Here is a 23,588-nt window from a genome sequence, read left to right as displayed (position 1 = left end):
CAACTCACCCCCAAACTCCAACCCCGGAGGGGTGAGGCTCCCCAGGCTCTGCATAGGTAGTAAACGAGAGCCTCAGGCATGGCTGACGGGCTAAGACACCTTACGGGCACCTACGGGCAAGTTGAACTTGAAGTGTTGCTGACTGGAGGCAACGCAAGTCGCAAGTCAGCCAAAGCTGGAAGGCGGGAACCCTGGACAGTGTTCTCAGCAGTGATGGCGACGGTCCGGTACTCCCTATATCAACTTGCCTTGGCTGACAGGCGGAGTTCTGTAGGTGGTTGTGGGTACCCGCAGGAAGAGCCTGAAAAGCATATCTTGACGTCTGACCTCAACTGGAACTCCTTCTAGGTACGACTTGCGGCGACTCCTCCGACCACGATACCCGTATCGCTCGACACCCCCGTCTGCCTCATGCTGGCTTTTCTCCTGGCATTGCGGCCCTCCTGTCTCTGTCGAGCAATGGCTGCGTCCGAGCCGCCGCATCATAGCCCAGCACACTTCATGAGAATGGAATACCACCGCATGTCAAAATAAAAGAAAAGGATATTCGATACCACAATTTCGTGTAATCACGTTATGGTGGGCGCACGTCACATTCTGACATACTACTCCAAATTCCCACGAGCCTTGCCGTGAACACTTTGACTGCAGCAGTAACTCGGGGCCGTTTTCAAGGACTATCTTTCAACCGCCACAAACCTGGACCGCCTAGGTCCCCCGCGACCTTGCCCAGTCAAGATTGGTACGCCTGGAAAGCGCTTGTCGTGCAGAATGCACCCCTACGACCAACTGCGACTTGTCATGCTCAGCTTCCTTCACCTCAACCCTTTTCATTTATTTCTCCTGATGTTTGACTTTGCTCCAGTTGGGCAGAATCCCTCCTCTTCTCTTTGCCCTTCGAGTCAAACTCCGTTTGACTCGGAGGAGACTAAGGCAGGGCAGGGCGGTTCACGAGAATTATGCCTCCAGTTAGCAGGCCAGTCGGCCGCGAGGGGCGAGCCCATGTCTCCCTTACCTGCACATCTTCTTCAGCAACGGGGATACTTTGCCCCGTAACCAGGTGTATTCAGAGCGCCAGACATGAAACCCCATTTACTGTCGCAGGTTCTGTCTCTCATGAACCTCGACCCGACCCTCGATACTCTCAAGATCCGGCCTGTAAGAAGGGGTAAGTAACCGCTGGCAGGGTGGTTGTACAGACTGAAATAGCCTGACCGTGAGCCTTCTTAAAACCTTTCGAGGACCGCTACGTTTCAGAATCCCAGCACTGCCTTGGTACTATTTCCACCTACTAATGCTACTAAATGCCGAACATGCCTTTGTTTCTGATGGCTCCTCCGCCTTTGGTGTCTGCAGCACTGTTGCAACTCTTTCCTCCATTATGAGTCACTTTCGACGACGTATCTTGGGTCGAGGCAATAACGAAGAAGAGACACAGCCACAGCTGCAGGCACAGCCTGATGCGGATGAGCCATGGGGCTTTCAGATCGTACATGAAGGCACAGATCCTTTGGTTGAGTGAGTCAGCATACTAGTATAGCCCGGTACAGTTCTGACCTCATCTTTCCGAAGCATCATTGCCATACACGGAGTGAACGGGCACCGTGAGAAGACTTGGACTCACGAAAATGGAACGTTCTGGTTGAGAGACCTGCTCGCCAAGGAGCCGTCATTCTCACGTACTAGGATTATGACATACGGCTACAACAGCAGAACGCATGCACGCAATGGTGTGGCGTCACTACAAACTCTCCCAGGCTACTCGCAGGATTTTTTGCAGCATCTGGCCGATCAGCGAGAGGGTGAAGGGGTACGAGTGATCCTCTATCCTTGATGATTTGCTGCTCACATGTTCTAGATTATTCGTCGGCCCATATTCTTCGTGGTGCACAGCCTTGGTGGCATTGTACTCAAGAGTGTAAGAATGATTCAAGTCCACATCCTTTTTGCCACTGATAATGGTAGGCCCTGGTGGATGCGAACCTCTCGGACAAGAGCGAAGTCAAGAAAGGAATCAAACTGTCCACCTTTGGTATTCTGTTCCTCGGCACACCGCATGAGGGTAGTAATGCGGTTCCTTTGGGACTTCACGCTCTCCGAATCGCCGGGTTTTACTACAGCATCAATGACAGCGCAGTCAAGGAACTAGGAGCGCACTCACAGTGGCTTGAGCACCAGACAAATCAATTCAACACGATCCGTCATAGCTTCCGGATCCGGAACTGCTATGAAACCATGGAAACACGTCTTGGACGTGGACCCTCTCTTGTGGCATGTGCTATGTACCGGTAGCGTTCAGTCTGGGCGGAGAAGCTGACCTGTCCTAGATCGTGCCAAAATGGTCTGCTGCGCCCCCTGCGTGGGATACCGAAGCGGTTGGGATCAATAGGAATCACATCACCCTAACAAAATTCACCTCAACCGGTGACCAGGCATATCAGAGAATCAGAGACGTCTTAATGCTGATGACGCGTGATGCTGAGGCCACGGTCAAAAGGAACTGGGACGAGTGGAGCGCATCGCAAGCAGCTCAGAGTACGTAATAGAAGGGAGTTCAAGGCGCGGACTTACTCTGTCTAGACCAACGACCCGCGGAAACCATTCAAGATTTGGATGCCCTTGTAACGAGCACCAAGTTCGATCTCAGATCCAACTTACCCCTCAAGAATGAATCGTTCATAGGCCGTGTGCAAGAACGCACCGCCTTGCGACATAAGCTTGCTGCACCCAGCTCAAATCGACTGATGGTGCTCTTCGGACCAGGGGGCGTGGGGAAAACTCAACTGGCTCTCAAGTATTGCTGGGACTACAAATCAGACTACTCGACAGTGCTTTGGTTCAACGCTGCCAATCTCAACGCCATCCAAGCGAGCTTTATGGTGCTGGCGAACAGGATCATTGCCTTCTACAAAAGGCACTCCGTGCCGCTTGCACTGATCGTCCAGTATCTCGAGCTCGAAGGGTTGGTCCAGCACGATGGCACCGTGGTCGCGGAGGGTGAGGGTGCCTTCGATCGCATCGCGGACGCAGTCAATCTGTGGCTAGATATCGAGGGTAACCATCAATGGCTTGCAGTTTTTGACAATTATGAGCCGGAAGATTTCCCTGCCGCCTGCCGTATCGAAAGATACCTCCCAAAGGCACGACTGGGGACTATTGTGATTACGACCCGACGTCGGAACCCCATCAAGAACGGTAGGATGATGGAAATATCTTGTTTTTCTGGAGACGAGAGCCTGCAACTTCTCCTCTGTCGTTGCCAAAAAGACGGCGACGATCTTTCAGAGGAAGAAAGTAAGTACTGTAGCTACACCCTTCAAATGATTATCTGACGGTTATGAGAGGAGAGCGCGCCATTCAGATCACAGAGGAGCTGGGTCAATTTCCACTTGCAATTGACCAGGCTGGAGCGTACATTTCTCATGAGGACATATTATTTGCGTCATATCTGGAACTCTACCGGAAGAACAACAAGTATTTGTTGCAAAAGAAAGATCTGACACTCGACCCTCAATACAACGAGTGCGTCTTCACTACATGGGAGACGTCATATCGACTCTTGGAAAAGAGGAACCAAGAAGCTGCAGAACTCCTGGCTCTGTGTTCCTTTTTCTTCAATGTTGACATACCAGAGCGAATATTCCAGGGCGGCCTTATCAAGACCGGTGAGATTACTCCACAAGAATCCACATGAGAGACTGCTAATCGATGGGTATAGAGCAGCAAGTAAAGGACCTGTTCTCAGAGATCCACTCTTTCAGCCTTATTCGGAGACATCACGACGATAGCTACTCGATTCACACGCTCATACACACCTGGGCCCGTCAGCGACTTGACCTGCATACGCAACGGATGTCGGTGCAGCGATGCGTGGAGATCCTAACTAGAGGTCTGCTCGTTGACAGCAATTTTGGCTGGACTACAACCGACGATGTGGCCTTCCGAGGGCGAATCCGCCTTCACGCCCTCACAGTTCTGGACTACACTATGCAGTGGGACGAGAGTGATCTGGATCCAGAAGGACTACAACACATTGGGTATCTTTCCGACGTGTACTACAAGTATGACGATGCAGAACGATTCTACAAGTTGGCTTTGGATGCCAGTGGCTGGGACCGGGACGACCAGGTGCAAAGTACGCCCGATCCAAAAAAGGTATATATGCTCGTTCAGCAGCTTGCAAGGATATATCTTTGGCAAGCGCGCCCAGCTTTGGCGATTGCACTGTATCGGCAGTATCTGAAGACTAAGGCCGACCATTCCGACTTGAAAACTGCCATGATCACGATCGATCTCGCAATGGCAGCCCGTTTCACTTACCAATGGGAGGAAGCAGAGAGACAATACAGGAGAAGCATTGTGCTGCTGGAGAAGCTCTTTGGCCCAAGAAGTGCCGAGGTCCTGGGAGCACGGAGCTGCTTGGGATGTCCATTGGCTTGTATGGATCGACTCGACGAAGCCATGGATGAGTGTCAGTACGCGCTCGACCAACTGATCGAGGTCGCTGGAATTGAAAATCCGCACACCCTAGGAGCTTTTACGAATCTCGCACTATGTTACGTCCATCGTGGCGACGACGATCGGGCGCTCCCATTGTTCGAAGAAGCGGCCGAGCTTGGAAGGCGGGTATTCGGGCCCGAGCATCCCTGGACAGTTAGCGCATCGTACGAGTCTGCCAAAGTTTGTTGTCGTATGGCGCGAACGGAGGAGGCGAAAACTATTCTTACCAGCGTCGTTGCTGCATGGGAAAAGACCCTGGGACCCTTTCATATCGATACGGTCGAGGCAATGACAGATTTAGCTGACACATACCGCAGAACTGGTCGAAGTGCAGAGGCAGGTGGTCTCTACGAGAAGACGTTGAAGGCAGCAAATAATGACCATTATCGCACTGTGTCGACTGATTGGCGGCGACGAGATGTGATCGACTATATCCAGGAAATGCTGGAAGCTGGCTGTGATGAGAACAAGGAGAGTCGACAAGAGCTGCTGTTGAAGCCCATCAGAACCAACACAAAGTAAGACAACATAGTAACATACGGCTTAAGTTCGTCGTCAGTCTATCCTAGCTAAAAAGAACGGAGTTCATTGTCCATTGCAATCTATCCACAGAAGTCGCATCTGTAGAAAGACGACATGTCTGGCGCATCATGGTCATAGAAAAAGCTCCACAGGTATGGGTATTAAACCTAACACCGTCCTTTTTTCGTACATCATACAAGCTCTGTCAGCTACTGTAATAAGCTCAGACCTCCAATGGCGCCCAAGTGTTATCATCAACCGTCGTGAAAATAACACCAATGGCCAAGAGTTCTTCAGCCCCCTTATACACATCATTGACATTCATGCCCATCTGCGACGCGAGCATCTGGACATGCAGACCCTCGTTGCTCTGCGCAGTGTTTTTGAGTGTATTATACACCCGTCGAGCAAGTGGTGAGACGTTCGGAAGTGCACTATCGGTAGCGCTAGCGAATTCCTGGTGTGTGACACCCGCCGCTCCATTTGTACCACCAACAACACCCTTCTGTCCGTTCTGTTGCGGCGGTCCTCTCGTGAAAAACAAATGCACCGCCGTCGCCTCGAGCAAATGGTAGTTGATCTCGTTGTAATCTGTGATCGGACGAATGATATGTGCCCCGATATGTCGTTTGTTGTGGAACGCTTTCAGTCTCCCCCATACGCGACAGTATGCGTCTTCGACGAGTCTTGGTTTCCCGGACTCGATTCCGTCCATTTTGTCTGCGTTCATGTTCATAGCGGCGTCGCTGTCGATCCATTGTTTGACTTCGGCTATCCCTGTCCCGTCGTCGATGGTGTATGTGATGTTTGTGGGTTGTGTATTGATGCTTCGGATCTGGCCAACGAATGTTACCTGTGGGAAAGGGAATGTTAGATGATTGTGGATTGGTTTGGTTGGGGGTTTGAATGGGTTGTATGTACTTACTTGACCGAGCGCCTCCCCGTCTACTGTAAAGTCGGCGTCGGGGTGTGGTTGTTGCGCATCTTTGATCTGTTTGATGGTGACGGGACGGATGGTTTCCTTTCCAAAGCCGCCCTGGGGTTCAACATCAGCTTGTGTCTTTTTTTTCGCCTATCTGTTCATCCGCCTACTCTTCCGGCCGCTGGACTGCTTTGAGGCTCTCCTGCCACGAAGCCGCCACCGTCTGCGGCTCTGTTTGCGCCGTATGAGGTCGAGTATTGGTTGTTGTAGCCGTATTCTGACATAATTAGTACTGCACTGTGTGTATCGATCTGTTAGAAATGAGGTCTACGAACCCATTTTGTTGGTTGAGTTGGCAGAGGAGAGGTTGGGTTCTGTTTCTTCAAGCGTGTGCCTGGTGGTGGTAAATCATGGAGGGATGAATGTTTTTGTTCATGAGGCAGACGCGTCGGGCCTGCAGTGGTGAGACGCGTTAAGTGGTTTTCCCTGCGGTCCCCGCTACTAGTACTCCTATGTAATAGTTGGTACTGCGGGTCGTTCGTGCCCCTCGCGCAAGGCTGCTGCAGAAACAAAATTTTTGGAGACGCCGTGATTTTCGGGCGCAGGCAAAAAGTTACAGTACGAGTTAAGTCGATGTGACCATCAGCAATTTTCAACATTGACGAAGGGTGCACAATGGATGGGTTTGCGAAACACATAACCTAGACGTTCTAAATCATACAGCAGCCCCCGCGCAGCCTGTTACTATCATGGCTCCACGGGCGGCTTCTCCTGCACGCTCCGAGAATGAATTCGATATCGCAGGCGCGTTGTTCGGAGGCGACGATGTGGACTCCGACGCCCCTCAGTCCAGTGGTCTTAATGGAGATAGAGGCTTACCGAACGGTGATCTGGATGTCATGGCAGACGAGTCCGGGCTCGACGATGAAACCATCATTGCAGCGCAACTAGCGGCATCGAATCGAAAAGGCGCCAACCTCAAGGGCCGGACGGTGAAGAAAGGCGGCGGTTTCCAGGCCATGGGACTGAATGCCAACTTGCTCAAAGCCATTACAAGAAAAGGATTTTCCGTCCCGACGCCGATTCAGCGCAAGACTATACCTCTCCTCCTCAATGACAAGGATGTGGTGGGAATGGCTCGGACTGGATCAGGCAAGACGGCGGCCTTTGTCATTCCCATGATCGAGAAACTCAAGGCTCACAGCTCCAAAGTCGGAGCAAGAGCTTTGATCATGTCTCCTTCAAGAGAACTGGCACTACAAACGTTGCAGGTGGTCAAGGAGCTTGGAAAGGGAACAGATCTCAGGTCGATTCTGCTTGTTGGTGGAGACAGTCTGGAACAGCAATTCTCTGCTATGGCTAACAACCCTGACATTATCATTGCGACGCCTGGTCGGTTTCTCCATTTAAAAGTCGAGATGAGTTTGGACCTGTCGAGCATGAAGTATGTCGTCTTCGATGAGGCCGATCGACTCTTCGAAATGGGTTTCGCCGCTCAGTTGACTGAGATTCTGCATGCGTTACCGGCGTCCCGGCAAACGCTGCTTTTCTCTGCGACTCTGCCCAAATCACTGGTGGAATTTGCTCGCGCCGGTTTACAGGAGCCAGTGCTGGTCCGTCTGGACGCCGACAGCAAGATCTCGCCGGATCTACAGAGTGCGTTCTTTACCTTGAAATCTTCCGAGAAGGAGGGTGCACTGTTACATCTACTTCAAGATATCATCAAGGTTCCAACGCGCTCCCAATTGATCTCATCTGCGACTCGCACAGACGACGCCAAACCGGGCAAGAAGAGGAAGAGACCCGATGCGGAAGAGAAGAAGGGCGCCGCCGGTTCCGATCCCTATTCAACCATTGTCTTCGCTGCAACAAAGCACCATGTCGAATACCTTGCACAACTCCTTCGGCTGGCTGGGTACGCCGTGTCTTACGTGTACGGTTCTCTGGACCAAACGGCTCGAAAGACACAGGTCCATGCTTTTCGTACTGGTCAGACCAATATCTTGGTGGTGACCGATGTTGCTGCTCGAGGTATAGATATTCCGGTGCTGGCCAACGTCATCAACTACGACTTTCCCTCGCAACCAAAAATTTACGTCCACCGTGTCGGTCGAACGGCGAGAGCGGGCCAAAAGGGGTGGAGTTACAGTCTGGTTCGAGACGTCGATGCTCCGTATCTTTTGGACTTACAATTGTTTCTTGGCCGCAAACTGATCGTTGGCCGTGCCAACACTGCTGATGTCAACTTTGCCCAGGACGTCGTTGTCGGAACCTTCCGCCGAGACGAATTACAAACTAATTGTGAGTGGGTGACGAAATCCCTCGAAAGCGACGCGGACCTGTCGGCTCTCCGCTCCGTTGCCGCCAAAGGTGAAAAACTGTACCAACGTACACGGAACTCTGCTTCATCAGAGAGCGCCAAAAGGTCGAAACAACTCGTCACTGCTCAGTCCTGGTCGGAATTGCATGCCTTGTTCAACGACCAAGCCGACGATCTGGAAGCAGAAAGAGAGAAAATGTTGGCACGGGTAGGAGGATTCCGACCACAAGAATCCATCTTTGAAATCGGTGCTCGCCGCGGCGGCCGCAAGAATAACGAGGATGCCGTAGATGCCATTAGGAAGATCCGTACCGGGTTGGAGCACCGAAAACAAAAGTCCCAGGACGCCGCGCAGGCGCAAAAGGAGGCATTTGATGAAGGTGATGCCTACGTTGAGTCAGCAGGCCGGCAGGGAGTTGGACACGAGGCCGAGTCGGAAGAAGTTGATTTCAACGACGCCATGTCTACAGCCTCGTCCTCGGAGCTGGAAGTCACCTTTTCCGAACCACATTCGAAAAAGCAAAAATCAAACAACAACCACTTGGAGAGTAACGACTTTTCGGCCTTCCGAGACCCCGAAAACTTCATGTCCTACCACCCCTCGTCGACCAATTTGTCCGACGACCGCGCCTATGGCGTCCATTCCGGCAGCAACACCAATTTCGCGGAAGCCGCGCGCTCCGCGACCATGGATTTGGCCATGGACGAGTCAGGCAAGAACTTTGGTGAAGCTCGCTCCATCATGCGGTGGGACAAGCGGCATAAGAAGTACGTTCGTCGCGACAATGACGAAGACGGGTCAAAGGGCAAACGATTGGTCCGTGGAGAATCCGGGGTCAAGATTGCAGCTAGTTTCCGCAGTGGCCGCTTTGAGCGCTGGAAGAAGGATAATCGTGTCGGCCGGGTCCCGCGTGTTGGCGAGGCGGAGAAAGCAAATGGTGCTGGAGCGGGGGCTATTGGTACCGACGGTGTGGGTGGTGCTGCTGGTGTAGGAGGCAAACGGTTCATACACAAGGCTACAAGAGCACCTAAAACCCCCGACAAGTTCCGTGAGGATTACGAGAAGCAAAAGCAAAAGGCAACTAAGGCCAAAGAGCGCGAGGCGACTATCGGCATGCACGGCAAGAAGGAAATCAGGTCCGTGGACCATATGGTGAAAGAACGGCGTGCAAAGGAGAAGAGACGCGAGAAGAATGCTCGCCCGAGGCGCAAGGGGAAGGCTTGAATTGTACACAGTGGAATACAAGCCGTACATGATCGGTCTTGACATTGACAATCGTTTTATGGAATTGCACACGTTCCATCGAGTACTAGTATCCCAAGCTCTGTCTCTCTATGTATGCCGTGACTTGATCATAAAGTATATATATATGTGACAACTCAACGTTAGAAGAAACCTTGTAGAGTTTGTTTTCGACTGCACTCTTCTCTCGGCCCTTTGGTTCCCCGTTATCAAAGACGTCTCCGCCTCCTTTTCCTGGCTGGTGACGCGGCGCGACGCATGTCTCCACGTACAGTACTGTACCTTCATACTGCAAATGACTGATCTCTTGCTCTTGAGGTGGTAAATAAGTGTTTCATCGATCAACCAATAGCGGGGGTTCATTGCATCATCAGTCTTACAGTAGGATCTTCAGGCGAGTCCATAAGGTGTTTGTTTTGTAGCTCCACAGGTACTCTTCATCCAGGTTATCAAGCCAGATCTCTGATGGCCTTGAAGTCGTGTTTCCCATCTTGCAGAACTCTGGAGTACCTAGATATCGTCTTTGAACCGTATGATTCAGGTGTGCTTCCTTGGTCCCTCTGGGAGTCTCCTTTATCTGTGGCTCGAGTCTCATATATCCTGCGGTCAGTCTCTCTCTTTGCTGCAGGCACCTACCTTGTTGAAGTATTGTAGGTAGTAAATTCATTCGCACGATGTCTGCCAGAGATCATTCATCAGTCAGTCTCTTCAGGTCTTACTCGATTGGTCCAGTCAGTCCTTGCAATCGTCGTGGAATGACCTTGGATCCCCCGCAGGGAATGGAACTCCGGCTGGCTACAATTAATGTGTCCGTACCGGTTTCTTTCGCTGCTGTCCAATCGGTGCCCACATGTGTGTGTGTGTACCACGGCATGTCAAGATAAGTTGTGATCACGCCGATCACAACCATGATATGTATATATACTGTGCAGAAGATACTGTAGCTCCAAATGCCAGTGGGTCAAAGAAAATCTGAGTAGTCGCTTCGGGCGGAGAGTGAGAGTCGATTTCGTTCTGAATCCATCATGAGATTAGGGACTGGAAGGGAGTCGAAGCATTTGGCAAAGGAAAGGAAACCAGCGTATCTTAGGCCTCGCAAGCAAACAAGCAAGCAAGCAGTGGACCGCTTGTCCCACCGGTCCAAAATGCCAGGGACTTCGCTTCGATCAGCTTCAGCTTCGTCTTCGACAGTTCGAAAGCAAAGGAGTACTGGTACTCTGTGCCCGAAGGCAGGCCCAGCCACCGAATACACTCTCGCACTTTCCCAGACGCAAAGAGCGTGAATGCACTGAATGGAATGCACCCTTTTGCGCCTGCACGATTGGACGCTTGATAGTGGACACAGTTGATGGATATGCGACTCGGCCTGCCGACGTGCGAAACTTGGAAATCGCATGGGAGAGGCCCGCGAGGTTACCGCTCCGACTTTCGTAAACAGCGCTTCGGATGAGGTAGTAGGAAAGTTTCTGAGTATCGCTCCACAGGGGTTGCAGGAAGATCAGGAGGGCGGCCGGGGGGCTAGCATGTTCATCAGTTGTGAACCGGAGTCAGTCGGTCCCCTTACTCCAGAGTTAGTCGATCCCCTTATCTAGCTGAGGTCGTTGATCCGAACCTGCACATCTACACAGAAGGCAAGACGAAGAGCTCCAAACTTGATTGGCGAAAGCTGGGCAGATCTTATGAAGTCTTGCAACAGCGCAGGTTGGTGAGAGTCTCGTGCCTGAGGCTGGCTCTGTCCCCTGGTCCCAGCGATGGTCGCCATCACCAGATACGACCTGAACATGGCAATAACCCTCCACGGAAGGGAAGGGGAACACCATTAACATGCGTCAGAGGGAGAGAGTCCGAGGAGGAGTGAGTATTCAAAGCTGTCTTCGACAAAAATCTTCAATACCCTCTTGATCCTCAAGTGTCCGAAACTCATCCTCCCAGAGTTGCCTCGATCGACATGCCCGTCATGACTCCATCGGTACCACCTCAGGTGCGTTGGCCAGGCTTGTCGCAGATGAAGGGCGTCCCCCAGAAGTGGGCTTGCAGGGAATCTTGCGTGCGGTAACCGCTTCAGTCAACTGAGATGCCTCACGGAGTTCGATCGCCGCGTCTGTCACATTGACAAGCAGATCTAAGCCTGCTAAAAACACTTTCTGGCTGGGATGTCTGTGTTCTGGATTTGTACACTGTATTCTTTCCCAATAGAGGTTTTTCCTCGACAAATTTGGGGAGCCCCGTCCATTTGCAAGAGTCCTCGGGAATCGTAATCATGTCGGTTCAGTCAGTTCCATGTCTGACACTGAAGGGCGTAGGTAGACACCGCCACGATCCCCCGCCTGCAAGAGATATGTAGGCCGCTTGGTACCCAGCAGTTGTATGGCCGACGCGGAGGATTGGAGCGGATTTTCTCATATGAGTCGTTGGTCTTGCTCAGCCCCATCTCGTGTTGGCGAGCAGATATCCCTGGTCCCCACAGGTCGTCGACGATTCCACGCAATATACAATCACAGGGTATATAAATCCATAAAGAATGGTCAACTGGGCCCTCCCACTCCAAGAACGCTGCTCCTTCTGCCCGGCCGACCTGCGACATGTCGATGGGAAGCATTTCACAGAAACGCTCTGCTAGGCAGCCAGTGTCTCATCGTAGAGGATATATTGGGCAGTCCCAACGCATTTCAAAGGTTGACAGTGCCCAGGAAATCCAGTTCTCGAGGAATTTATCACGTCGGCTTGAGTGGAATACCAGCTGCTGCCAGTCTTCGCTGGGCCAATAGGTTCTTTGTAACTGTACTGAAGACAGCGATTCGATGGTTGCATTCGAGATCTTCCTGCAGACATGGTCCTGGAAATCCGACTCATGTTCTGAAAATCATCTGATCCTAATGATCGAAGTCGACTGCTTCAGATATAACCTCGTCGGACTGCTCCCTCGTCGGCGTCAGCCGTCACTTGGCTGATGTTACCGGCGCCTCGGCCGGCGCGTGAGTTTGCCACATTAGTTGGCGCGGGACCGTCGGGATGAGGGTTAGCAGATTGATCTCTTTCCAAGTTGAGCGAACTACTGTGGTAGTGGTGGATTGGTACTGCTGAGACTGCAGCACGGTACCGAACCTTGGAAAGCCGAAGCCTTTGTCCCATAGGGGTCGTTCGGATTTAATACCCTCAGCTGGTACTCCTTCAGCTCCATGGCCTGCCATTGACGATGCTCCTCGGGTGTCGGATTCTCGGGTAGCAAGGGCACAATAACATAGTACCCTGAGTCTATCGTCCTCTCTATCGCGGCATGGATGAGCAACCTATTCCGAGGCGGAGGACCGCACAACTTAGCGTGACCAGGGCGATTAGAGAGTTTGTCGATATATAGATATAGGCCGAGCCAGTCCGGGTGGCTTGCGTTACTCCCGGTGATGAAACAGGACTGACTTTGGAATGACCACGCTCTGGAGTCTGCGGTGCTGGACAGTGATAATCCCACAGACGTGAAATGGTCGACAACGAAATGACCTCTGACTTGGACTTGGCTCTCAAGATTATCCAATGGGCCACTCCCTAGGGGGACCCAGTTGGCCGGCAGAAGGGAGTCGGATTCGAGGATGGCAACTGCTTCGCAGCCCGAAAGGACATCTGGCGGCAGATACTGAGGAGAGACCAACACGGACTTTATGGAATTCAGGAACAAAAAAGGCAATCAAACATTGTGACAGCGGCAATGCCGCACCCGAGACGGGTATGCCAAAGGCCTAGTCTTGCTCCTCCTTGATGGGAGGACTCGCACGCTCATCAAATCCTTCAAAGACATCGTCGTCTTCACCCGCATCCGACTCCTCATTAGATGAAATGATAATAGGATTCCTGGCCGTGGAATACTATAAAGCTTATTAGCATGTCGCATATAAGTCTCTTGGAAGTCAACATACACGAGGAGCCAACCGACTCGGAGTCGGGGTAGGAGGAGACGAAAACCGCAGCACCCGGCGAGTTGCAGGCGAGGCTACGGGAGAGGGCGCAGTTGCCTCAGCCATCAACGAACGGACCATTGGGGCGTTCGGAGTCGAAGCCAGACGGGGGGCGGCGGGAGCACGAAGGGGCGTCAGAGGAGACGTAGGCAGAGGGTCGTCGTTTACCTTAGCATAGATCTGGCCAGCCACGCGCATCTTAAGATGCAAGGTATGGGCAGCGGCGCGGACCTCAGCGTGACCCTCGCCGGTGGACACTTGGATGGTAGGGCGTCCACCGCTTCCGCGCCGGGAAGGACTTCTGGCTGTACATAGTTCTAGTTGGTGTCGTTATGCATGACCCATTGGTGCATGTGCACTGTAGCCCTCGTCTTTGGATATCCCAGAAACTCACGGCCGCCCAGGGGTTCTTTGTCGTAGACCGGTGCGCCCGACAGTGTAAAGGGACGCTGGTATGACCTGTGTCAACTCCTTGCTCCTCTTGTGCGTACAGACGGAGCATACTTTCGATGGTTTGGCTGTTTAACCATCCGCCCGAGCCTGCAGCTTCATCAATGACCCACTGCTCCTCGTCGAGGTTGTAGTACTGTCCAATATCCGGGGCAAATGACTCTGACGCCGTCGATTTTGTCATTGTCTTGTCGCATCGCCCCAATTGACGCAGTAATGCAGGACTGGTTCAGCCATCCAGACCAGTTTACATCCGGATTTCTGATGAAACAGAGTAAGTCGAATTAGTCGATTGTTGCGCCTCCCTTGAGCAGGTTGCCATGACGGATCTTCTGTTCAACGCCTCTGAATTCCTTGCTTCATTGGCTCAGGGTCGTCTGAATCTCGACCATTACATGTGAAGCCATGATGTGTGCCGCTCGATAGGTATTTATTGCATCCAGGCCGGTGCCCGGATATTCCTCTCTCGAGGGACGACCACTGGCACCATCGGCATTGTATGTTCAAAAATTTGTTGTGCCTCTGTATCCGAGCACACCAGAAGTCGATATGCCATCTTCTCGTTGTAGATAGCGTCCGGGCCAATCATTCGCAATATGTTCGCCGAAAACTCCCTTGCATCTGGCCGAAGGGCAGCCTTGACATTGCCACACCAGCAGGACAGGTTTTTTTTTGGGTAGCCATCGTGAAGCACATTTATGTCATGGGCTTTGCGTTTATCAAGAAAGACTGGGACCTTCTGTACAGTGGTCCAGTACGTCCAGCCGGATGTGGTATGCAGTCTGCTGGTCGATAGCGGTGACTGCAGGTGGTACACGCATCGCAACATCCACCAGGTCTTGCAACTTGCAAAAGAAGTATATCTGACCCTTCTTGTTCCCTATCTTCCGCTGATTCTGCTGCAAGCAACTGGGTTCTCAACTTGCCCGAAGCGTTTCTCCGTCAACTTTCTGCTTTGGCTCTTTTTCCTTCGGATCAGTGATTGCTTTTCCAAGTCCAAACAAACTTAGTGAGTGTCAGGGGACGCCCCTCGGTGGATGGTGAGGATGAGATCAAATTGTCGGACATTTTGTTCCATGGGCACCGTCAGGGGTTTCCCATTGCGTCAGATGCAGCTGGGCAAGCCCTTCGCCGCCATGGCAGTGCAATGCCTTCGGGGATCGGATTCACCATTCTGCTTGTACTGCGATGCCCACCCGTACAGCTCGCGCTACGGCACCTTCCCCTGGCATCCTCATCTGCTCGCCCTCGAGGTTGGGATATTTGTAAACCACGATTGCGTGAGCCAGGATCTCTTCTCTTGCTCGATGAGTAAAGCTGTGACCTTGATTTTCGGTTCTGCAACAGACGACAACTGATCATACGTCGTCTGGTTTGGACTCTGCATAGAAGTTGGCATCTGTGACGGAGTTTGCAGGAATCCAGTATATAGTATATACCGACTGGCGATCTGTACATATTCCGGTCACTGCCGAACTCATGAAAAAGGCAAAATCCAGCAGGGGATATCTCAAACCAAACGCAGAATGCAAATTGCAGACTGCATAGCGTAAAGCACACGCGCTCCATGAGCCAACATCACCGGAATCGTCGCCCTCATCACCCATGAATGATTCGTTGCTCCACGCTGGCGCCGGGAGATTGTGCTGCGCGCAGGGTTACCAGGATAACGCATGCACCCATTATAATGGCAGAAGGGGCATTTCATCGCCATCTAACTTGACTTGAATGCCACGGTCAAGTGCTGACCACGAAGGGCGCAGCGTAGGAATGACAACCGTAAGATTCACAGCATACGGCCATAGAGTGGTCGTGAAGACAGCCTCCCTTTTCTGTCGATTGGGGGTAAGGAGGCGTGCTGGGATCCAATATATCCCCAGCAAGGACCGGTACATATTTCTATATAGTCCGAATTCGTCGACAAAGAAAAGAAAGGGTAAACAGATGCGTACTGCCAAATTTCCGTTAAGACAACGCCGACAACAATGTCCATTTTCAGCCATCCGAGGATTCGGTGAACAAGATTCAAGGGCCGCATTGACCTTTCTCAATTCCAGACCCTCCGGACAAGGTAAGTGGGCTAGGATGCAGTACCTAATTGTCCACGTAGCCAGGTCACTGTAATTGTAATGTATTTTGCTTTCGAGGCAGCCTTTCAAAACAGGCTTGCACCCTTGCCCTCAATCCTGCAGGCACTGTACATGCTCAAGGGTGTTGACGTAGTCCTAGGGGTTTCTGCCACCCCATGGACCACACATCTTCCTTCCAATCAGGTGAGTAGAAGGACATTGCTCTCTGTAACTGTCAACGAAACTGACCAAGATTCAGTATTCGAATCAGCCAGGTTTTAGAGTAGCCGCATCGTCTCGCAGCGCACAATATCGTATATTGCTCGGCGATTTCTCTTTTTGGGATCCAGTAATGGGCAGCGGCCCTCCAATTGAAGTCACCACCTGGCCAGCTTGACAATATTTCCACCAAGAGGCTGATCTCCCCCCAGTTAGCATGCGTCTTGTCCAGGGTCAGGTATTCGTCCGCTTCCGAGGGCTCATCAGGATTCGTCTCATGTTCTCGATCCGCACGTCCGAGTCCCAATTGCTGGAGTACCCATTTGTCAAGTCATTGCTTCCTTTACCATGCCAGAATCAAGGGTATCGCAGCCGCCGGGCCATGTGGCATCATGCCTTAGTTGAGTGGCAATAGCAATGTTTTGTCATGAACGTGGCCAACTTGATACCCTCCGGGATATATACCTAGCCAGGCTAGCCGACGGACTCCGGTTCAACACCGAGCAAGAAGAGGTGGACGCCAATTGTCAAAGCTATGTCCTTCATCACCTTGTTGGCGTCCTCGCCCGTTATCCCCGTCCGACTTGATTTGGTACTCAAATGCTCGTACCATTTCGACCTTACCTAGGGCGGCGTTTCGCATAAGGAAACGGATTATCGTACCAAGTTTTGCCAAATACTCGTTATCGGAGTGACGCTCCTCCAACTTCCTAGCCTTAATACTAGTTTTTCTTGTTTGGCTCATTAATTTGTTGCCATTTCGGTCGACAACGACCGCCTTTGCTGTCGACTCCGAGCTGACGATTGACACCTGTCAATTCGCGTCTATAGTGTTGTATAGACGCTGTGGCTTTCGAACAAAACGTCCGACTTTGGTCCGGAACACCAGTCAAGATTGAGGTATGTGGCACTCGATTCCATGTTGTCTTGCGACTTAGGTGTTAGTTAGGCTGCCAGATTTGACAGAAGTACTTCCAAGCTCTGCAACTGCGGGACATGATGAAGATATAGGAACGGAAGAAGACTCCTAGGTCGCCCGTCCGAGACGTCTATGAATCGAGGAGCCTGTGTAGTAGAGGGTGGACGAAAGAACCGACCTATAAGGTCGCCCAATGGTTGTCTCGATCGGAATCGAAGCAGAGTCGAGGTGCCATCTCGATATCTGATACTGTTTTGGCTGACATAGGGGAATAATGGAGGGTGCGTCCATCGACGACAGCGAAGGATGGTCATCCAGAAAGTTGACGAGGTGAGGGAAGTGTCTGATTGCGCATCGGCAGAAGACCTTTTGGTTTGCTCGAGAAAGTCGCCAGTAGGTAAATCAAGTACGCTGTTCTCTGGCTCGTCAAGAAGAAACGGTACCTTTTCTGCTGAAAACTCTGAACCCTAAACCCTAAACCCTGAACAATTGCTCGAATCCGCGATGTCATTATGCCACAGTAAAGCACGTAGGAAATGGAACGCATGTGTACATAATGGTTCTCGTTGGCTATCTTACTCTTCATGTTTCGAAAAGTAGGGAGAATTTCTCTTGTCTGTCGGTCCAGGACCAGGACCAGAAAACCAGGTGCAGGACCAGGAGCAGGACCAGGCGCGTTCTTCCTCCCAAACGCGGTGTTCTCCTTTTCTGATGACATGGGCGTAGGAGTTGTTCGGGCAGGCAGTTTCGCCGGTGGGGCGAACTTGAGGGCTCCCGTCTTGAGGGCCATACAGTGCTTGAGGATTTGTTTGACACAAACCAACCGAAAGGCGGCAGTCGGCTCGACATTCTGTAGCTTCTGCTTAATTTTGGCGTAGTTGCCGGCCGATTCGATAATCGCCATGGTATTTGCAATTGCGAAGATGCCAAAGTCCCAGTAGTTGGCCTGTAGATTCGACTGGAAGGTCCATCGGCCCCAGGTCGCGTTGGGGTAGGCTTGCCCGAGCAGATCGGTGAAGCATTTGACGTGAGTGTTACTTCGGTCCCGCTGCTTCTGTAGGGAATTCAGTATGGCCCATTGCTGTTGTTCAGGCCACGCCACCAAGAGATAACCAAACGAAATGCCGCGGTCGGCTTCACATTCTGCAACTTCTCCTTGATTTTGGAGTATTCACCTGCTGATTCGATAATGGCCAGGGCATTTGCAATCACAAAGATCCCGCAATCCCAGTAATTTGCCTGCAGATTTGACACGAATGTCCATCTCCCCCATGTGGCGTTTGGGTAAGCCATCCTGTTCGGCTTCCAGTTCAGAAGAGACGTGCCGAGCGAGCCGCCTGCGACAGGCGACGAAACACCTCTGATTCCCCATTGCTTCCGCATTTCGGGACCACTCCTTTCACGAAATGACTCCCGCTGTCCGTGTCCCAAAAGACCACGATTCTGTTTTTGTTGGGGCATATCGCCGATTAATTCCATAGTGAAGGCGATAATAGCCACTTCCAGGTCAACGTCGTCCAATATAGCTTAAATCCCACCGTTAAGTGCCGATAGAACGGGGTAGCATAAAGATAACACCTGTGAGATTGGCACCATAAAGCCCCAGGGTAATGGTGAACATATTCTCCCTCTTCTGGCGGTCGGCAGCAGGGCAACATGCTGGGATCCAATACATTCCCAGTAAGGAGCGGTAGAGGAGTCCGTACGGGCCAGAATCTCTCTGGTTTTGGGGAGTGACCGCTCACAGCCCATGAGACGGTCACACAACGCACCGTGCTCTTCATCAATCAAGTTGCTGGCAAACTCCGCACTTCGATCCCGGGGGCCATCAGACAACCCCGATTGTAGAGGATGGTTGGACGGTTTGACTCCAAAAGACAGGTAAACTCCATCTTACCAGTCTTTTGCCAGACATCGAAGAAAAGCTTGCCAGCAAGCGAGCCTCCATCCGCAGGGAACCTGCATTCAGCCTCCTTGAGCATCATCCTCACTAAGAACCACAGTGATCGGAAATTTGTGGAATTATGCAGTTCCAGTATATATCATTAGATCAGATGCAAGAGCCATCCCGGTCCATCCGGATCTGTACCAATGCCTGCCAATGCCTGCCGCAAGTAAGCCACGGGAGAAGACTGCTTTCCCGAATACCCCCACTCCCAGTGGCGCATATTTCTTCGAGAGACAAAGCGAAGCTTTGCAATGACTGCAAAGTTCTGCATGTCGTTCAACTTGTTGGTGGGCCAGTCGGCGGCCGGTAACCCAATCGCCTGCTCATCAGGCCAGGCAGGGAGAATGATGCCATGCTGGAAAAGTCAGTTATGTGATTCAAGGACGAGGAAGGCACGCAGCACTTGCGCTTGATGCGACTTGGCGCAAGTCGGGATCAGGTTTGATGAGACAGATGACGACGGCCCCGCTTTCCAGGCTCGGTACCTAGGTATTTGTCGGAACCCCAAGGGTGTTTTCTTCCCTGACTGCTGCTTACGCCGTGATGGAATCACCTTGTAAGTTGGTGCCACTTGGATCATTGTCGTTGGTAATGTCGTCCGTGGTTCTTCATTCGTAGATTCATGTTCGTACCGAGATGGTTCACATCTATCCGCAGTGCTGACAACTCCTTGTCAAAGGACAGGGGTTGCTGTTCGAAGGATGATGCAGATCGCGAGTTCAAGACATCATTGCTGTGGAGTCGTCTTGCCCACGTCCTGAAAATACGGATCTCCAGGGTTCTCTTTCCATACGCTGCATATCAACCGACTGGTGCCAGACGCCGAATTCGCTCGCGATCCGCTCGCTGAACTCTGCGGCCCATTCACCGGTCTTTTGTGCAGTGTACGCGGCACAATGCACCAAGTCTGCTTTTGAGGAACTTAGCAGGAGTCTGTCTTCGCCATTCTAACGGTGTCAAGCCTCTGCTGCGCGCCACTCCCAGGGCATCGAGGATTCCAGTAGACCCATTGGCCATGCCCGAAAAAATGCCGGGAATGTCCTCCTTGATCCATGGTAGAAGTCGGTTACGAGCCTCACGTAAGCCCTTGCGCTCTTGCACTTGCTTGCTGGCAAGCTACCAACAATCTTTCTTCGATGTCTGGTGTTGGGTTTGTTCGAAACCCCTAGGGTGTTCGAAGCTAGCTTGCTCGTCACTTGTTTATTGTCCTTTTGGCGAGTTCGTTGGTCCTTCTTTTTAAGCTTTTTCTTTTCCTCCGCTCGCAAGTTTTCCCGGGTGAGTGGTCTCTTTTCTGCTCGCTTCGACGGTCTGTCTCCCGCGGAAGCAGGTTTTTCCTCCGCATTGTCGTCCCCCTGTTGTGCATGTCGAGAGTCAATAAGCCCTCTTCCGGCCCGTGCCCTACCGCCGCCGGGTTCCTCGGCCTGGACTGTGGAATCCCGGGACTCCAATTCTGGCCCTGAGTCTTGTTCAGTGTCAGATGCTGATGTGTCGTGGTCCACTTCATCATCGCTCATTGGGAGTGGCATGTCGGCTAGGTCCAGCATATAGTATTCACAATCCGTGTATCTCACATGGTGTGAGTATCTTGGAATGCAACGCAGGTCCCAGTCAGACTGGTGCAGCCAGCATGAAATATGGATATGTGGAAGTGCATGGACATATATGTATATATAACAAAGGCACAGGATGCTCAGAGGACGAGGGGCTTCGGGAAAGCTGCACACTTCAAAGGAGAGGCAGTCGGAAGCCTGAACTGCTCCAATGCTTTGGCGCTCTGCAGGTGCAAGACACACGAAGCAAGAAGATTCAGCGGGAGACAGAGGGAGATCAGACCTCTATATATACCCAGTGGTGGGGTCTGTCTGTCGACCTTTCAGTGAGTGAGTCCATCTGTGAGTCAGTAGATCATTCACCCAGTTAGCAACGGTCATCCTCTGCTGCCATTTTGTCGTCCATCACTTTCCAGGATCCACATCGTGGCTTGAAATGAGACACACAAGACAACTGCAAGTAGAAGGGAGAAAAGAACCGTGTGCACAGCACTGACATTGTAGAGAAGGGAAGTCCCATTAGGTGATTAGTGCATCTTCAGCCCGAAAAGCAGTGATATGGCCACGTCGATGGACGATTAAACATGAAATATGTAATGGGGAAGATGAATACCTTCGACTTGCCTTGCTTGGAATCACGCCTGGAGGCCCCAGTCCATAATCGGTCGAGGGATTTACAGCACCCCGTTTCAAGCAGAAACAACCGAGAAGATGCGGTAAATGCCCTTGGTCGGATTCGTACATTGCTGATACACTGCATCTGCACCGTACTCACCCACACTGCCGGCTTCACACTCGGATGCCGGTGGAGTGGAGTATAGTGATTTGCCAGTTCTTTAATGAGTCAGGTAGGCAGAGAAGCAATTCCACTTCGAAACAAAGTGCAATCATTCTCGAAGATGAATGTCCGTTTCAAGTCTGTCGAATCCTTCACCGGCACCGTAAAGTCTGCTCAAATCATTCAAGACGGAAGAAAGCGAGGAACATCGGTAACTGCAACACATTGGGATCCATAATGACAGCACCGCATTAAAGCTCATTTCACAGCACATCCCATCCCAGACATGCAATGCAATGCATCACTTCGGGATAAGCCGTACTCATCTCTCGGTTCTGAGTCACGACACCAAAGAAATTGTCGCCGAAGCTTGATGCTTGAAGCTCGGTTGTCACTCCATCCTCACTGATGAAGCGGACTTGGGCTTACCACGAGTCCTCAACAACATACATCAAGTTATAGCTCAATGGCGCGAGAGCAACTTACAACGGGTTGAAACCGACGCAGCTGTGCCAGTGGTGGTGGAAATTAGGTTCTGTCCATTTGAGCGATTAGACACATTCCACAGTCTGAACCCATTTCTGGACCAGTTGTGTACGCAAGGCTGATTCGTGCGGGGCGACCACAGCCTTGCCAATCCACTGTAATAATAATAGTCCAGAAAATCACATGCATGCGATAAAATAAATCTCCGCAACTCGACTTTGACCGCGCGCAGCCTTGCCGACTTTCTTTTTCCAGCGCTCACCAGCAATATCAAGCAGAACCCACCAATCTGCCTATACGACATACGGCCACTGATTCAGGGATACATTTTCCCGGCACAAAACCAGACTGGCCCCCTAAGTCACTCTCTGCACCATGCCTCACAAACACAAGCGAAAACGCGATGAAGACGAGACAAAGTACGTACTGCCACCTCAATGGGAATGCATTGCGCCCCAAACCCCGTCCCTGGGTTCCCTATTGAGCGTTCGTCCAAGCGAAGCATGCAATGCCATCACATTGCTTCATGCGCTTGAACCATATAGGCATCATAAAACAGCCATTTAATCAACCAATTTGACTCAAATGACTGACCGTTTATCTACCAGCTTCGACCTCCCACCCACGACTCGCGCCCGCCCCCTCCCATCCCTAGCAGCAACAAAACAAGAATCAATATTCACCTCCGACAAGGAAACCAAAGCCAAAGCCCAACAAAAAAAGATTGCGTCCAAACGCAAATCCAAACCCAATGGCTTCGCCGACGACGATACTCCCAAAGCATTCGCCCGCCTCATGGCATTCCAACAAGGCAAAAAGATCCGGCCCTCAGCAGGCTTAGACGACGGGACACCAAAATCGAAAAAGAAGGATAAAAACAAACCAAAACCATCCACCACCACCACTACTACGAACACCACCACCAACACCAACACTGATACCAACACCTCCGCCCCCACCACCACCTCTACAACAAATCTCAAAATCCTCCCGGGCGAAAAACTATCCGAATTTTCCGCCCGCGTCGACCAATCCCTCCCCCTAACCTCGATCCCCAAACCCTCCACTGGCCGCCTCACAAAAATCCCCGGCCTAGAAAACCTCAAAGCCGCCCAATTGACGAAACACAATAAACGGCTCGCGCGACTACAGAGCGAATGGCGTGCAACCGAGGAAAAACTGCGATTGAAACGTGAGGAGGAGGCCGAGGAACTCGCGGATAAAGTGGAGGAAGACGAGCTAGTCTGGTTGGGGGCGGGGATTGATAAGAACGCTGGAGTAGCAGGCAAAAAGGGGAAAAAGAAAAAAGGGAAGAAGGCAGATGCTGATGATGTCGATCCTTGGAAACAGTTGGAACGAAAACGGGCCGAGGAAGGAACATTGGGGAGACCGGCGAGTCTGCAGGATGTGGTGTTGGCGCCGCCGGTGTTGAAGCCTGTTAGGAATATTTTCAAGGAGAGATCGGAGAGGAAGACGCCGCTCGTACATACCTGATGGTGGACACCAGGCATGATCTTTTTGGTATATAATATTAAGGTACTAGTATGGCAAGGTATAGTAGTATGGTACCTAGGTATGGTACGGCACGATATCTCACATTCAGTACGACTGAACGCACAAGCAAACGCATGCATGGCCATTGTGAGACCAGACCCCCATGCTACCAGGTAGTCTAACTTGTTTGATCACGATATTATGATATCCCAGTCTTG

At 51.7% G+C, this 23,588-nt stretch overlaps 7 protein-coding genes across 7 annotated transcripts; 3 read left to right on the top strand and 4 right to left on the bottom strand.

The window, feature by feature from the left end:
- Positions 1–1,294: 1,294 nt before the first annotated feature.
- HMPREF1120_01030 (uncharacterized protein) lies at positions 1,295–5,022 on the top strand (the record flags this gene model as incomplete). The annotated part of the gene is made up of 8 exons (XM_009155036.1): positions 1,295–1,518; positions 1,573–1,810; positions 1,859–1,918; positions 1,966–2,271; positions 2,328–2,535; positions 2,581–3,294; positions 3,345–3,665; positions 3,719–5,022. 8 exons carry the CDS (start codon positions 1,295–1,297, stop codon positions 5,020–5,022), a joined length of 3,375 nt encoding a protein of 1,124 aa, XP_009153284.1.
- A 223-nt stretch (positions 5,023–5,245) lies between these two features.
- Positions 5,246–6,228, bottom strand: HMPREF1120_01029 (replication factor A2; the record flags this gene model as incomplete). The annotated part of the gene is made up of 3 exons (XM_009155035.1): positions 5,246–5,875; positions 5,948–6,058; positions 6,115–6,228. 3 exons carry the CDS (start codon positions 6,226–6,228, stop codon positions 5,246–5,248), a joined length of 855 nt encoding a protein of 284 aa, XP_009153283.1.
- A 322-nt stretch (positions 6,229–6,550) lies between these two features.
- On the top strand, positions 6,551–9,661 carry HMPREF1120_01028 (ATP-dependent RNA helicase dbp10). The gene has a single exon (XM_009155034.1). It carries the CDS (start codon positions 6,694–6,696, stop codon positions 9,487–9,489), a length of 2,796 nt encoding a protein of 931 aa, XP_009153282.1. The 5' UTR covers positions 6,551–6,693; the 3' UTR covers positions 9,490–9,661.
- A 3,462-nt stretch (positions 9,662–13,123) lies between these two features.
- On the bottom strand, positions 13,124–14,091 carry HMPREF1120_01027 (uncharacterized protein; the record flags this gene model as incomplete). Its single annotated transcript, XM_009155033.1, has 3 exons — positions 13,124–13,367; positions 13,419–13,774; positions 13,962–14,091. 3 exons carry the CDS (start codon positions 14,089–14,091, stop codon positions 13,242–13,244), a joined length of 612 nt encoding a protein of 203 aa, XP_009153281.1. The 3' UTR covers positions 13,124–13,241.
- A 3,490-nt stretch (positions 14,092–17,581) lies between these two features.
- HMPREF1120_01026 (uncharacterized protein) lies at positions 17,582–18,593 on the bottom strand (the record flags this gene model as incomplete). Its single annotated transcript, XM_009155032.1, has 3 exons — positions 17,582–17,595; positions 17,694–18,168; positions 18,255–18,593. 3 exons carry the CDS (start codon positions 18,591–18,593, stop codon positions 17,582–17,584), a joined length of 828 nt encoding a protein of 275 aa, XP_009153280.1.
- A 566-nt stretch (positions 18,594–19,159) lies between these two features.
- HMPREF1120_01025 (uncharacterized protein) lies at positions 19,160–20,588 on the bottom strand (the record flags this gene model as incomplete). The annotated part of the gene is made up of 2 exons (XM_009155031.1): positions 19,160–19,417; positions 20,142–20,588. 2 exons carry the CDS (start codon positions 20,586–20,588, stop codon positions 19,160–19,162), a joined length of 705 nt encoding a protein of 234 aa, XP_009153279.1.
- Positions 20,589–22,097: 1,509 nt separating this feature from the next.
- HMPREF1120_01024 (uncharacterized protein) lies at positions 22,098–23,370 on the top strand (the record flags this gene model as incomplete). Its single annotated transcript, XM_009155030.1, has 2 exons — positions 22,098–22,295; positions 22,485–23,370. The coding sequence occupies exons 1-2, from the start codon at positions 22,252–22,254 to the stop codon at positions 23,368–23,370; spliced, it is 930 nt and encodes a 309-aa protein (XP_009153278.1). The 5' UTR covers positions 22,098–22,251.
- Between the last annotated feature and the right edge of the window lie 218 nt (positions 23,371–23,588).

This window comes from Exophiala dermatitidis (assembly GCF_000230625.1).
Source record: "Exophiala dermatitidis NIH/UT8656 unplaced genomic scaffold supercont1.1, whole genome shotgun sequence".
In the NCBI taxonomy this organism is placed as follows: domain Eukaryota; kingdom Fungi; phylum Ascomycota; class Eurotiomycetes; order Chaetothyriales; family Herpotrichiellaceae; genus Exophiala; species Exophiala dermatitidis.
The sequence above is the reverse complement of the archived record's forward strand: the minus strand, read 5'-3'. Positions and strand labels throughout refer to the sequence as shown.